Raw genomic sequence first — 14600 nt, 5'->3', positions numbered from 1 at the left:
ACAGGCTGTTACCTGCTGCAGGCAGCTGCCTGTGGAACCCCCTTCCTTTCACTCCTCAGCCAGCTCCTGCAGGCAGGAGTGTCCAGGCAGCCCTCTCCTCAGCCAGCCCTGTGTCCTCAGCCTCACTGGCTGCACTCCACAGCACATCATCATCTCCCTTGGACCCAACTGTAGCCACTCACCCCGAAGCCCAGGGGCTGCAAACACATCCGGGAACGCACAGGAAGCAGCAAAGCCTCATTCCTCCACACACATCAGAAATTGAGGCGGTGAGGAAAAAAACAAATAGTGAGGAAGAGAAAAGAGCCAGAACAAGGGACACGGGAACAAGAGAGGAAGAGGGTGAAGCGTACAGGGCAGAACTGGCAAAACAGCAACAACTTTTGGGGTGCTAGAGACGTAGGTGGACCAGAATCGGGGTTTTGGGGGTGTATTAGTGCTGTGGCAGCAGCTCCTGCTCTGCAACCACAGCCCTGTGGGAGCAAGTCACCAATTGGGAAAATGGGCCCTGGCTTGGGAGAGGAAAAGGGATAAGGGGCAGCTTTAGAAAGCGCTTTTACAACTTTGGTAGATATGAAAGGAGGGGTTGAGCTTGAGAAACCTTGCTGCAAATAGTGGTTTTCTTATTGCTATAAAAACCCTATACAGTGGAGGTATTTTCACTTAGGTATCTACTTATATATATAGATGTTTTATAACTTAATATCTATTTACACTATCTATTGTGACTATAGCTATATACGTCCATAGAAAATTTCACATCTATTTAGACATACCGATTAACACTTCTATCAGAACTTCTATTCAGATTAACTATCCGTTTAAACTTAACTATTTTGACACCCATCTTTTTACACTTCTCTATTTAGACTTAGATATAAGTAGATATCTTCATCTGTTTACACTTAATTTATTATCTTTATTTAGATTACATAGAACATCTACCACAAGGCCTGGACTAGATGATCCCCGAGAACCTTCCAACCTGTGACCCTGTGGTAGGCTTGTTATAGAACACACACTAAATTCAGATAGCTTGATCCGGTCCAACTTCTTTTTATGTATTTTGAAAACCACTATTAACTTATAAGTAAAAAAAAAAACCCCACCTTTAAAATAAACCTTTTACCTACTGTATAGTATAAAGAACTTGAAATTTTTATATTCTGAGTAGAAACAGGTACAGGTTCTTAAAATATAAACAATGTATAGACATAAAATAAATTTTTGTGCTTTTTAAACTCTATCTAGAGGAAGGAATTCAAAATAGAAAAAAAACACCATTCCTCTATCTTAATACCACACACCCAGACTTATAGTTTATAAGATTTAATAATCCCACCGTGACTCTTAGGGGAGGCACCCCCCCATTACAGCCCCATCTGTAACAGATTAGCAGGATTCCTATGCACAAAATACACCCAACACGTGATACTTAAAAAGAACAGCAGTATTTATTGCCCTGTTATAGCCTTGCATTAGCAGTTACTAGTGTATTGTTTTCCCCTCTAGAGAGTCTTACCAACCCTGCTACACCCGAGACATGGCTAAGCGGGAGGGTGACTGTGAGTGCGGTCATCGTAGCATCTTCAGGGCGTCCCGTGGTTCACAGAGCGTGCTCTGTCTCCCCTCTCTCTCTGCTTTGAGCTGCTGCTTTTTACACCTGCAGCAGATTCAATGGAAAAGTACTGACTAGGCGTTGCTGCATGCGTGGCTGGCGCATGCACTGAGGCCTGCCGGGTATGTGGCCTGCCAGCTAACTGCAGTTCTGGGATTGCAACAACATATTGTTCAATAACAATCCTCCAGGTTCCCTTCTTCACGGTTGTGTTCTCACAGCTGAGTTCAGCTTGTAATTTTTCCACAGCAGCCCTACATGGACAGCCACCTAAAATCCCTCACACGTGCCACTGCGTATTCTGTAGTTGGAATACGGTGGTATTCCACAACCCGTACCATTGTGCCATGTAAAGCTGTATCGACAATAGTACAAATGATACCGACTAGACGTCATATACAGCAAACCAGGCATAGCAAACAAATGCCACCTAGGCACAAGATTGATAATAACTATTTTAACCAAACCTGCCCCTAGGTCCATACAGCAAACGGGTTGCTTCCGCTAATTGCTGGTTTATATCAGTGTCTCTCTTGCAATTGTGCACAGATGAACTTTGGTCACTCAGGTTCATGCACCGTGAATCGTAAGAGTCTTCACATGCATCTCCATGAGCTTACAGTAAAAAGTCAATAGCGGCGTGATTTTTAAGTGTAGCGTGGCATATACTATCTACATGAAGTAACAAATCAGAAAGACCTCTACCGGTATCATTACTAAATTTTGTTAACCAGCATCCAAAACAGCTTAGTGGTGTCATGGCTTGCGTGCTGGCACCACCCAGAGCCAAAAAAGATACAGCGATGGTTGTTGCCAAGTCCCAGATTTCCACCGTCTCCTTACACTTGGGAGAAAATGCACAGATGTCGGGGGTGGCTCAGCAATGTGACCAATTTTATTGCGACCGTACCACTACGGGAATGTTGGCTGTGAAAAACGTTGGTCATCTTAGGGTGCAAGGCCCACTCTTTATGGCTTTGGGGAGTCCTGGCCCTACATGGACCCCACATATCAAAACGAGTCCAGGTGGTAGAGTCACGTATGTATTATAGGTGGTACTAATGTCTGTTCCCCTAGAACTGCCCCATTGGGTATGGTTGCAATACCAATGCAATATAGCATTTACTCACCACCAAACCTTATCATTCTTTCGACTACTATAATTGTACCCATTTCAATAGTCTGTGTTCAATGTTCCCAATTTTTGAAGTTCTTGTGGGGGTAATGCGGGTCATTTACCCAGATGTGGCAGCCAGCTGTCCCACTGTTCTACGGGTACACCTTTGCGCAGCACTCCAGGCAGCACGTGGTTACCTGTATCATTGAACTCACTTATCCGTGAGGGGTGCTCCCACCGAGCACATTGTGAACGGATTCTGGGGAGTCGCGGTGCTGAGACAAAGGGGACCTCGTCCAGTCACATCCACCAATGTCACGGCACCTAACACGGCAACAAGACCAAACTGGATGTATCAATTTTTCCAACAGCATCAACCTGTGACACTGCACGCACCAGAATACAGAACTATAACCAAAAGATAGATCAGCTGGACTGAGCTTATGGCCACGCCAACACCGCTGAGCAGTAACAAAAGCATGACAACACCAACACAAAGGAGACACAATCTCTATCACGGAGACTCCAAACTCCAAAGGCTGAGGGCTCCTTGCCCCCCCCCGTAGGGAGGACACCTTACTCTCGGTGCAGCTCTAGCTCTGCTGATGGAGCCCTCTCCGCTCCCTGGGTCATCTGTACTGCAGGAATTCCATCCTTGTTGCCAATTTATGTAGCAGGTTATAGCCTCGCATAAGCAGTTACTAGCATGTTGTTTTCCCCTCGTCAGAGTCTTACCAACCCGACTATGGCTGAGACACCGCCAAGCAGTATGGTGACCGTGACGGGGGTCCTCGCAGAGAAGGGAGGTAGGCGCGGCCCCTTCATGATGGCCCCGGTGGTTCACAGAGCGTCCTCTGTCTCCCCTCTCTCTCTGCTTTGAGCCGCCGCTTTTTATACCCTCAGCTGATTCAAGAAGTACCGCCTAGGCGTTACCACACGCAAAAAGGCTTGCCGGGTATGTGCTCTGCCAGCTAACAGCAGTTCTGGGATTGCAATGACATTGTTCAATAACAATTGTCCCTATTCCCTTCTTTGAGGTTGTGTTCTCACAGCTGTGTGCAGCTTGTAATTTTTCCACGGTGGCCCTACACAGACCATCATCTAAAACCCTTCACCTGCTCCTCTGCTGCATCACTGCCCCCACACAAAGTGACATTAGCGTGCCCCAAGTAACAGGAACCAAGCATAGGTGGGGAGGTATTTACTGAACATACCAAGATGCTGTCATCAAAATGTTGGAAGAACAAAAAAACCTGTAACTGTATTTCAGCATATTAAAAAAATTACAGCAGATGAAAATACAAACTGTTCTCAGCCTAAGGCATAGTGTATCAGTTCAGTCAAAGAAGGTTTCTAAGTAAATGGAACAGCTTGAAACACAACACATCCTTTAAAGTTTGAGTGAGAAGAACACTTAAAAACACTATTAACAGCTATTTATATTAAAAATTTGATCAAAATGGTATCAGACTAAACATTCTTGCCGGTGTCGGAAAAAGTCTCATCCCTTCCGTACAGCACTGCTGCAGGGAGATAACCCTATGGGACTGCAGGGCAATGCTATAGCTTAACAATAATCTATGGTTACCAATTCACCGCTACAGCTCTTCCACGGTTGCTGCTGCACATTGCACTTACTCAGTGAAGCCAAAAGTATCAAACCTAAGAGAGTAAAATAAAACACAAAGAACAAATCTCAATAATTCACTTGATGCTAAGAAGGTGTGAGTGTGTTCCTACAAATCCAGTAAAAATACTTATGCTATAAAAGCGTTCCATTTTCCTTCTGCGTTACTCTTCCACGTTTGTTAATGTAATGGTGTCAATACTCTATCTCCAAAATACACAGTAAAAATTTGACTGGGAGGGTTTTGTGTGTTATGGAATTAGGAGGGACATGTAGCCAGCTGCACTGCCTTAGAGACTTACTGCTTAACTGCCATTGAGAAGTGCCCTTGAAAACAAAGGGGAAATTAAGTGGTTTGTAACACTCCCTCAAAATACCAAGTGAAAAAAGCCAGAACATGCAGTTGCCTCTCTTAATAAACATTTCCAACAAATACCTACCTGCTTAAATACGCCTAATAAATCTGAAGCTATAGCTATTTGGCACTTAGAGTTTAAACAAAACAAGTCAATAAATCATACAATTTTAGGGTTGTTTTTTTTTTTAAGTATCATTGATAATAGAAAAATCATAGAGGTAAGATATCACCCATATGGTTATACTTTCAGGGGAGAAGCTGGGAGTTTGCACCTGCCCGGCGCAAGCTAGCATCACGCTGAAGAGGAACCCGCTCCCCTTACCTGCCCAAAGGCGACCGCTTCCTGGGCAGCCCTCGCCGCTACACCACCTTTAAAACCCCTTCCTCCCACGGCCGACTGCGTCCCCACCCTCCCCCGACCCCTCCTCCGGCACCCCTGCCTCGACTTAGCTTCCATAGGGCTAGAAGTCTCAATCCGGCCTGTAAAAGGAAAACAGGCGGCCCACTGGATCGATCCTGCAGGTCCCAGGTGCCTCTCCAGCTTCTGAAAAAAGGAAAAACACAGCGCCAGCCGTAAGTATCGCGCGGGTCAATGCACATCTCTTCCAGAACGTCACCCTCCTCAAAAGGGCAACGTCCATCGGCTCACCTGCTCTGCACCGATGCTGGCATCACGCGCCGCACCCGTCATCGCTTCTGGCCCCCGATATACCGAAACACACCAAGCTACCATTAACACTCGTGATAAACCACCAGCCCCGTGGACTTCTCCGTCGCTACCTGGCTCGCTTCAAACACTCGTGACGCCATTCCAAAGACTGCCCAGACACTGCCTGCAAAACTTACAGGCTTAACGATGGACTGCAGCAACCTCCGACCTTAGATGCCGACCGCTGCCTCACCCTCTCAGACCTCCCACAGGCACGCAACAGCGCTGCTCCAAGCCTCCGTGGAACGCCTGGAAAAAAAGCAACCTAAAAGGCACCTGCCGAAATACCGCCCGAAAACGTGGCCGACACGGACCGACCGCCACCGCGCGCTCCTCCACCTCGACGGCTCGCCCGCCCGGCCTCCGTCACTTCCAGTTGCTGTGGTGGGCTCGCCCGCTGCCCATAACACCCAAACAACATGAGCTCCTTTTACCTTCACCAGCGACGCTCCGTGTCAAAAAGAACCGCTGCTTCAGCCCACCGATCGCCACTCGCCTTGCCCGACTCGCCTCCGGTGCCCAAAGCGCCCATTGCTCCTTGCTTTACAGGCTTCAAATTGAAGGAAAAAAAAAAACCAAAGACACACCAAAACGAAATCGCAGCTGAATAATTAAAACACAACAGAATCATAGAGCCATCACTCGCATCTTCCCTCTAGATACACCATGCACCAACTCACCGGCTTGCAGAGCAGTCGTCGGCTCTCCTCTGTCGCCCTGCACGACTCCTCCCCTGGCATCTAAAAAACAACATCGAGCCAGTCACCTGGATGCACCACAATAGAGCTTTACCATTCCACAGGTCTTGTTCCCACGTGGCGATCCCATCTGGAGCCCCATTACACCCTGTTCTTGAAAGCAAGACGGGAAATCACACGTTCAGCCCTATGCATGTACGAAACCTCGAACGCCCTTCGGAGGCAATCCGCCCAGATAGAACCCTAGCGCCCTTCTCCCGGACAGCTCCCGTCATCCCCTCCAAGCCCACAAAACGCTATGGAAGTGACTGTCCTCGCCCGCTGGCTACGGCCACTCGATCCGACCTTTCCCACAAGAGCCTGGGCACAGCAACAGACGAACCGCAAGCTATCGCCACTAGCCCCCCCCCACCGCTACCTCTACACCCCAGGCCAGCGTGGATCCTAGCCAAACGCCCACAGCACACACCCACGCTATGCAGAACGCTACAAACGACGCAACTCCAAGACGAGAAAAATCTCTCGGCAAGAACGACAACAGCCGGACAGAAGAGACACCCATGGGACCCTCATGTCGCCGTGAGGAGGCCCTGAGGCTACTCCAGAAAAATAGCAGGCCGTCACGGCCCGCAACAAGAACATCCGCTCAACCGTGACGAGATGGACACGCAAGAAGCCCGGCTTCAAGACCTAAGAACGTAACGATGCAGGCAAGAGCTACCGCTCCCCGAAAACGGACAGCTACAGAGCAGAGCTGCTCGCGCAGCAAGGAACAACGATGCACAAGACGACTGCGCAGAGACTCCCGCGACAACAGAACGATCCATGCTTTAAACATGGGACGCCAAAAAAAAGAAAGCGCCCGATGGGTGCCGCGTCCCCCCTTAGAGCCTTGCCAGGCCCTAGGGACGGCGCCCGAAGCACGGGCCTCGCTCCGAGAGAGCAAGGAGACCATCGAGACAGGACGAAGGTCCAAGATGCCGAACACGCACCGCACAAACTACACGACAACACCCGCAGCCCAGAACCGCCCTGCCCAGCGCAAGCTAGCATCACGCTGAAGAGGAACCCGCTCCCCTTACCTGCCCAATGGCGACCGCTTCCTGGGCAGCCCTCGCCACTACGCCACCTTTAAAACCCCTTCCTCCCACGGCCGACCGTGTCCCCACCCTCCCCCGACCGCTCCCTGAAAATGGACAGCTCATAAGCAGATATCCTCGTGCACCTTGGAATGACACTGCACAAGATGACCGCCCAGAAACTTCTGAGGCTCCAAAAAGATCCACGCTTGAAACTCATAAGGCAAAGAAAGAAGTGCCCGATGGGCGCAGGGCCAACAATTAGAGCCTAGCCAGGCCCTAAAGATAGTTCCTGAGGCACGAGTCTTGCTGCTCCCGGGAGCAAAAAGAACATAAAAACCTTAGGAAGGTCTAAGACACGGAACACAGACCACACAAACTACACAGCACCACACACAGCCTGAACTGCCCAGCCCTCCACAACCTAGCATCACGCTGAAGACGAATCCTACCTTTTAACCTCCCCAAAGGTTAACCGCTTCCTGCAACAACCAAGCTTGCGCCCTCTACTCCCCTGACCCCTCCTCCACAACCACTGCTTCAACTTAGTTTTCAGAGAGCTAGAAGCTCAATCCATCCTCAACAAGGAAGAGCACCACCAGCCCACTAGATCCATCCTGCAGTTGACAGATGCCTATTCATTACCTGAAAAAAACCCCAAACCAACACACAACCCACAGAGAACAGTCTTACCAGTTAGCATCGCATCAGTCAACACAGACCTTTTCTGCAACATCCATCATCACAGATGCCACCTGGCACTCCCCTCACCTGCTCCGTGCCCCTTCCAGACTAAGACGGTCATCATCACTTGCAGCCCCTAGAGATACCAGAAGACACAAAATCACCGCTCTCCTTGGAAGAAATCACCAGCCCCATGTGCCTCCTCGCTGTGACCCAGCTCGCCTGAAATGCTCCTCAAATAGCCTTCAGTCACATCTTCTCTTTAATCCTGCACACGGACCCGCCACCTTAGTTGTGCTCTACTCAGCTCTGCTCTATCACCCTGCACAGCTCCATCTTCATCCTCTGCAAGAACAGCATGACAGAACAAGTCACCTGGAGGCACAGCAACGGCTTAACCATTCCACAGGTCTTGCTTCCACGTAGGAATACCATCTAGAGCCCAACTACTGCATGCCATTAAAGGAAATACCTTCAATCAAACTTTAAGCCCCATGCACATACAACCTTGAACAGCTGTGAGGTGCGCTCTGCTCAGCTAGCACTCTAGCTGCCTCTCCCAGACAGCTACGGTCATGCCCTCGGCACCCACAAAACGCCCCGGAAATTACCGTCCTTGTCCGCTGCCAACGGCCACTTGCTCCGACGAAGGTTGCATGAGCGTTCCCAAAACAGTCTATGCATATTAACATTAACCATATATTCTTATTGTTATTCTTTCCTCCGCTCTACCATTGCTACACCCCCAGGCAGAGCAGCTCTGACACAGGCATCAACGTGCACGGACTGACACTGCTCACAAATACTACAAGCGACGTGATCGAGAGACCTAAGAAAATTCTCACCAAGACGAAGGACTTCCTGCCCAGAGATGCCACCAGGCGAGAAGATCTATACGGCAGCAAGGAAGAAGCTAGAGTACCTGCAGAGAAGTCACGCACCATCACCTGTGATAAAGCCATACGCCCACAACTAGGACGATGCACGAGCGACAAGCCACTCTTAAAGACCTCGGAACGTTAAGGTGGAGGGAACAGGTCCCAGAAAAGGGCTCTGGGTAAGCAGACTGCTCTTCAGCAGCAGTACTGAGGCTGCCTAAATCACCGCCGCAAAAAGATGACCATCTGTGAGGTTCTAATATTTGAGATACACAAGACAGATCCGCACATTAGACTTAAAATTTGAGAAAGGAAACTCTCAGTTACCATTACGCCGACAAGCCGAGGCTCATGAAACCCTCAATATTGCTACCTGTGCACGTGCTGAGCACAGACAACGATAGAGACATCGAGACCTAAGTGTGGTACAGGATGATGACGGTTTACAAAATCCACACAACACAGACACAAGCTGGAGCCGCTCTGCGTGGCAGATGCTCAGAAAGAGGCCTTTAGAAAATAACACACAGGCTACCTAGTATGCTGCTGTAATCACACAGATCCTCTTCATCATCTCCGAACACAGAGCTCCATCAGTCAGCGTCACAACACTCAATGCTGACTTCTTCTGCAACTACACCCTCCTCGGAAGCGCCGTGAACTTCCACTGGCTCCACTCTAGTAAGCCTGGATGCGGTGGCCACCTCCACTTATGGCGCCTAGAGAACCAGAGAGACAAGGTGACTGTTGTGCCTGGAAGCCGTTGCCCGCTCAAACAACTCCACACCTCAAAAATTACTACCGCTATGGTTTGCTGTTCATCGCTCACATTGCCCGACAAGCTCGAGGCCGACATCCTGCTTCACTTATGATTTTGTGAGTTGCTTTACACCTTCAAAACGGAGCATTAACTAGTCACATAGCTGCTCACACTGGCACGACCCCTCTGTCATCACGTACTGACCTACCTTCTCATGATGCTCTGTTCGCCTCCTCTCTTCCGCATCCAGCTCCCTACTGTGCATCTGCAGGAACAAGAAAACAAGATCAATAGGATGCTGACAAAACCTTAACTAACAACAAACCTTCCCCATTCTCCCTTCTCTGCTCCGCAAACCTTGCCGATCCATACTTTTCACTCTCATCTGCCATGCTGAGCCAGCAACAGAGACTTCAAAAAAACGACAAACAGTAACACCCTGCCCTCTTCTTCCCCGTACCCCAACAGCCATATTCCAGACACATCCTTTCCCCTAACAGGAGTCCCCTCACCTCCCGCTACGTGCCTCCTGGGTCAGTGGATGCGTCAGGCGCCTGCGCGTATACTCAGTCCGTCTTCGATGGCTCCGGAACCGTCACCTTCAATCCAGGGCCCACTTCCAGGAAAATACAGGGAGGCACACAGATGTTGTACACCGTTGTACACTTCTACCTTCAGTAAAGTCCTGGATAATAAAACAAACAGAAACAACCAAAAACAACAACGATCAAACAATCAAAACACACTATTAAACCACCTTGCTACTCCTGAACACCCAACACAAAGTTAGTGACCCGAGGAAAAAAAAGCTGCACACAAGTGTCCTTTCTAATACATATGCTGCTCAACCCTGACTGCTCCTTAATCTCTTACCTTAACCAGAAACCTCCCCCTCCCTAAATGTCAAAACACACCTACCAAAGAGCTTATACAGCTGAAAAGCTGCAACCAACTCAAGGAACAGTACCAGAGAAGCCCAGGTTACACAACGAGCCTCCTGAAAAAAGGCTGGGGCTCATCTACCCCTGGTCCTGCCCCACCCTTCCCACAAACCCCTGGAAAGGGGCAGGCCAAGCCCACACAGGGTGTAAAGGTGGCCCAAATAGGAAGAGCAGGGAGTTTTCTCAACTGCCTGACCTTTACAGCATGCCAAGTGCCGAACACACACAGAAAGCCTTCCTGGATATGACGATACCAGCTCTTCTGCTACAACTACATCTTTTGCATCAGCAACGTGACCACGTAGAGATTTAAACTTCATTTTTCTGGCACACAGAGAGACAAAGATAGATGTCATATTAAACTACATAGGAAAGCAGCTCATTAAATGCAATAACAGTATTATTATCAAAAACTACGGGCTTTACTTCCCAGTTACAATAAACTCAAAATGCTATGGGGTGATTCTTAATTTCTAGCAAGACCGCCCACGCTACCGAACATCTCTGAGAACTACATTCTGGGTAAGACTGAATGTCCCAGCAGATTCAAATATTTTAAGAACCCCTTCTCAAAAATATCTCTGGTTGCAAAGTAAATCATTTACTATAAAATCATCAACCATTCAGAGTCACCTCAACGCTCTCTCTCGCTCAGTCCCTTAATGGAACTTCATCAGTCTCAAAGGACAAAAAACATGAAAAGAAACCTGGAAATACACAAGCGTATCAGGAACCGTATGAAGCAGCTGGGACAAAACTAAATTGCAAAGGACAACAAAAAAACACCCCAGGAGACGCATCGATAAACACAGATGAAGGCTCTCTCTTCTCGCAGAAGCTCAAGAAGAGACATGAGCCAACGGTACACAGCTTTGGGGTATCCGATACCGAAAAGAAACATACTCGAGACAGAAAACAGACTGCTGTGGAGCACAAAGGTGTCAGAGACTTTGCCGAAGCCAGGACAAGAGTCACAGTTACAGGGAACGGACAGCGGCCGGCAGGGGAAACGTCGTTGGCGTGGAGGGGCCAGCGGGGGAAATGCCGCCATCAGCTAACGCTGCGCTATCAAGCCTTAAGCGAAAACTGCAGAGTAGTTACAGGAGACGGGCATAAGATGGATGCTGAACATCACTTGATGGTCACAAAATCTCAGGGGGATGGCCACCAGGTAGCCTTATGGACACCCCTCAGACCCAAATGCCTAACGAGAGACGCTTCTCGCCAAAATACAAGCTCAACGAGGAAAAGCCAAAGGCGATGCAGGGGCAAGACAAAATTGTTATGCTCTTATAACAAGCTCCATCATCCTCTCCTCCTTCAGGAGATCGAATCCCGATCGCTACGTAACAGAAGTTTGTGCAGGAGATGGCCGAGGCCAGCCCTGTAAATGGAACGCTTCACTACGACCCTGCTTTTTCTTTTGGCCAAAGCACCCGCCACCGGGGAGCCCCAAACCCCTTTGTGAGTCGCTAAGAAAACCAGATACAACTACTTCAAAACATCTCGCAGGTAAGATACGACCTACAAACACGTATAGCCCACCTTATCCTCAATGCAGTCAGAGAGCTGGCTTCCCCCCACACTAAACTTGCATCTCTGACAAATCCACCAAATGGAACAACATTTACAGTGAACACAACGATATCCTTACCCTCAGACATACTCTGAAAGAGATTAGCACACCCACAAAATATAGTCACGCAATTGACCCACAGATAACGCTTCCTCAGGGTCACCCTGCAAACACAGGAGGGTGCCCGATGCTCCCTCCACGGATGCCCCAACGCTCTGCTCCCTGCTCTGCCGCTCCCATCACAGGAAAACCTTGGGAATAAATATGTTCAAAGAGATGAAACAATAAATAATAGGGAGACAGACCAGTGCAAAGGAATACAGGGAGTACAAGATAAACAGGACTAAGGACAAGAACAGTGAGATACAGAATGAAAAAAAAAAAAACAAAAAACCAAAAAACAGCAACAGCGACCAAGACAACGTGATAGAGAAAAACAGAAAAGGAAGGAGGGAAAAGTAGATATAGGAAGGCCGCAACAGGGAGCAGCACACACAGACATAGAGACGTAAACGACACCAGGAAACAGGCCAGAGAAATTGTGGGGAAAAAAGATGGAATCAGTTCATGACAGAGATAGAAAACAAAAAAACAGCCCTGGGTGAAACAGAGATGAAGGATGAAAAAAAACGGAGGAAGAGGAAGCAAGACAAAAACACAGAGAGAAAAAGAAAAGGGAATGATAGAACAAGAGGAATAAAGGGAGAGAAGACAACATAGCACAACAGAAGAGTCAAGAGAAAAGAGGTACAGGGGAGTACAAAAAAAAACTTAACAGCATTGGAACAAGAGGGAGCCAGGAAAAGGGAAGGGAGAGCCTGATGGCCCAGGACTCACTGCGACTCTCGCTCTCAGTGCCACTAGGAGAATTTAGCGGTTCAAATGCTTCTCTTCCCTTCTCTCCTCCCCCCCTTCCTCTTCTGCAACACCAGTCACTTGGCTGTCTTCCACCTAAAGAGAATACATGGGTGTCTTACCGCTCTTACGAGATGAGGCTTCCTAGGCACGTAGCCTAGCTCACTCGTGCACTACACGCCCGTACCCAACTCCGGGTTACGCGTACGGACCCTGCGGTACACGTTGGTGGCCTGGCCCGCTGCGGGCTATGAAGGGGGATCCTTCCTCCCTCACCTGCAGGGACAGGCTCTCTCTTGCCTGCAGCAGGAAGGCAGCTGGCAGCCAGAGCGCCTTCAGTTTCTTCTGCTTTACCTTTCGTTGGCGTCTCCAGCTTCAGCCGAGGCAGCTCCTGTCCACAGCCGGGAAGGGCTCCGTGTGTCCCTTTTCGCCCCAGCGCTGCGAGGATGGCAAAGCCGGGCAGAGAGAAGCCACACAAGCCTGAGCCGGCCGCAGTCAACGGCATCCCCGGGGGAAGGACAGACAACCACGTCCTCAGCACGGTCTCTGGGAGAGGGAAAGAAGAAACAGCGACCGTCATTACCGTCGATCGACCCTGACCAAAGCCTCTCCTTGCGCAGGGGCTTCTGGACACACCGCCCCTTCCCCGCGCTACTGCTAAGGGCCCCTGCGCCGAGGGGGAATCCAGTGCGCTTGAGGGCCGGCTCGCTGCCTTCACGACAGGGCCTGGGGGCGGCCAAGGGCTACGCAGCACGCTTCAGGGGAGGTGCCGGGGCTGGGGGCAGGCGCACGGGGCAAGGGGGGGCCAGGGGAGGCTGAGCGGGAGCTCCGGTGAGCTGGGGAGGCGGCCACCATCAGTGTCCTGGGCAGAGGTAGAACGACTGCTCCTCCTTTCCCTCTTCCCTTCTATCAGCTCTTGAGTAACTCACCAATTATGAAGGAATGGCCACACCTGCAAGCCCCCAGAAATCCACACGAACCCAGCAATAAAAACACACCTCGTGCCCCGCCGCGGGGGCTGAACCAATAGCAAAAACTGCACCACACACACGCGCCCGAAATAAACACGGCTTCTGGAACCCGAGTCTGCAAAGAACTACAGCTCCCAACATGCAGTGTCACACGCACAGCGTGGCCAGCCGACCACCGAGTGCCGGAACACTACGCCTCCCGGTAAGCTCTGGGGAACAACATCGCAGGCCGGCAGCCCGTTACCCCACGACTACTGCTCCCAGCATGCCGTGAGAAGCAGCCTTCCCGCTGTCGAACTCTGCGGGGCACCGTTCTCCCTGTCCACGCACCCGGAACCCCTACCGAGCCCTCAGCACAACCTCACTCTCGCCACCACCCAGCTGCTGGCAGCCCCCGCCGGGCGCAGCCGCACCGCCCGGCTCCCGGCAGCCCCCGCCGCCTGGCTCTGACCCAGCACAGACCCACGGCTTGGGTCCGCCCAGCCCTTCTCGGGGCTTTACCCGCGACGCAGCGCTCCACCACCCAGCCCCCGCTCACCTCCTCCCTCGCTACAGTCGCAGCCCGCTGACGCTCGGCCACAGCTCCGCTCCGCTCCGCCCTCGGCTCACACTGGCCCCCCGGAGCAGGGCACCGCCCCTTTTCCAGGGAGGAGCCGGCACCGTCAGCCCCACTGCCCGCACCTGGGGCTCCTCCATCCAGACCCCGCCCACAGCTGAGGCGCAGCAGCA

The 14600-nt window shown here is 50.5% G+C and overlaps 1 protein-coding gene and 2 long non-coding RNA genes across 7 annotated transcripts in view; all 3 read right to left on the bottom strand.

Moving 5' to 3' along the window:
• LOC142061677 (uncharacterized) overlaps positions 1 to 13106 on the bottom strand; it is a 48160-nt gene extending 35054 nt beyond the window's left edge. The window contains exons 1-4 of one of the 5 annotated variants that reach the window (XR_012662199.1): positions 12883 to 13106; positions 10666 to 12296; positions 10041 to 10213; positions 9737 to 9793 (exon numbers count right to left, since the gene is read on the bottom strand). This is a non-coding gene — a long non-coding RNA (uncharacterized LOC142061677). The other 4 variants (XR_012662200.1, XR_012662201.1, XR_012662198.1 and 1 more) reach the window with 4 other exon arrangements.
• Positions 1 to 14282, bottom strand: part of LOC142061676 (uncharacterized) — a 117738-nt gene extending 103456 nt beyond the window's left edge. The window contains exons 1-2 of the mRNA XM_075103075.1: positions 13255 to 14282; positions 13113 to 13176 (exon numbers count right to left, since the gene is read on the bottom strand). Of these exons, the coding sequence (XP_074959176.1) occupies positions 13113 to 13176; positions 13255 to 13480 (290 nt within the window). The 5' untranslated portion in view covers positions 13481 to 14282. The remainder of the gene's footprint in view (positions 1 to 13112; positions 13177 to 13254) is intronic.
• Positions 635 to 7178, bottom strand: LOC142061679 (uncharacterized). The gene is made up of 3 exons (XR_012662204.1): positions 6110 to 7178; positions 5864 to 5979; positions 635 to 5678 (listed from the first exon to the last, which is right to left on the bottom strand). It is a non-coding gene; the product is annotated as an uncharacterized LOC142061679 (long non-coding RNA).
• Positions 14283 to 14600: the final 318 nt, after the last annotated feature.

Source organism: Phalacrocorax aristotelis, chromosome 8 (assembly GCF_949628215.1).
Source record: "Phalacrocorax aristotelis chromosome 8, bGulAri2.1, whole genome shotgun sequence".
In the NCBI taxonomy this organism is placed as follows: domain Eukaryota; kingdom Metazoa; phylum Chordata; class Aves; order Suliformes; family Phalacrocoracidae; genus Phalacrocorax; species Phalacrocorax aristotelis.
The sequence above is the reverse complement of the archived record's forward strand: the minus strand, read 5'-3'. Positions and strand labels throughout refer to the sequence as shown.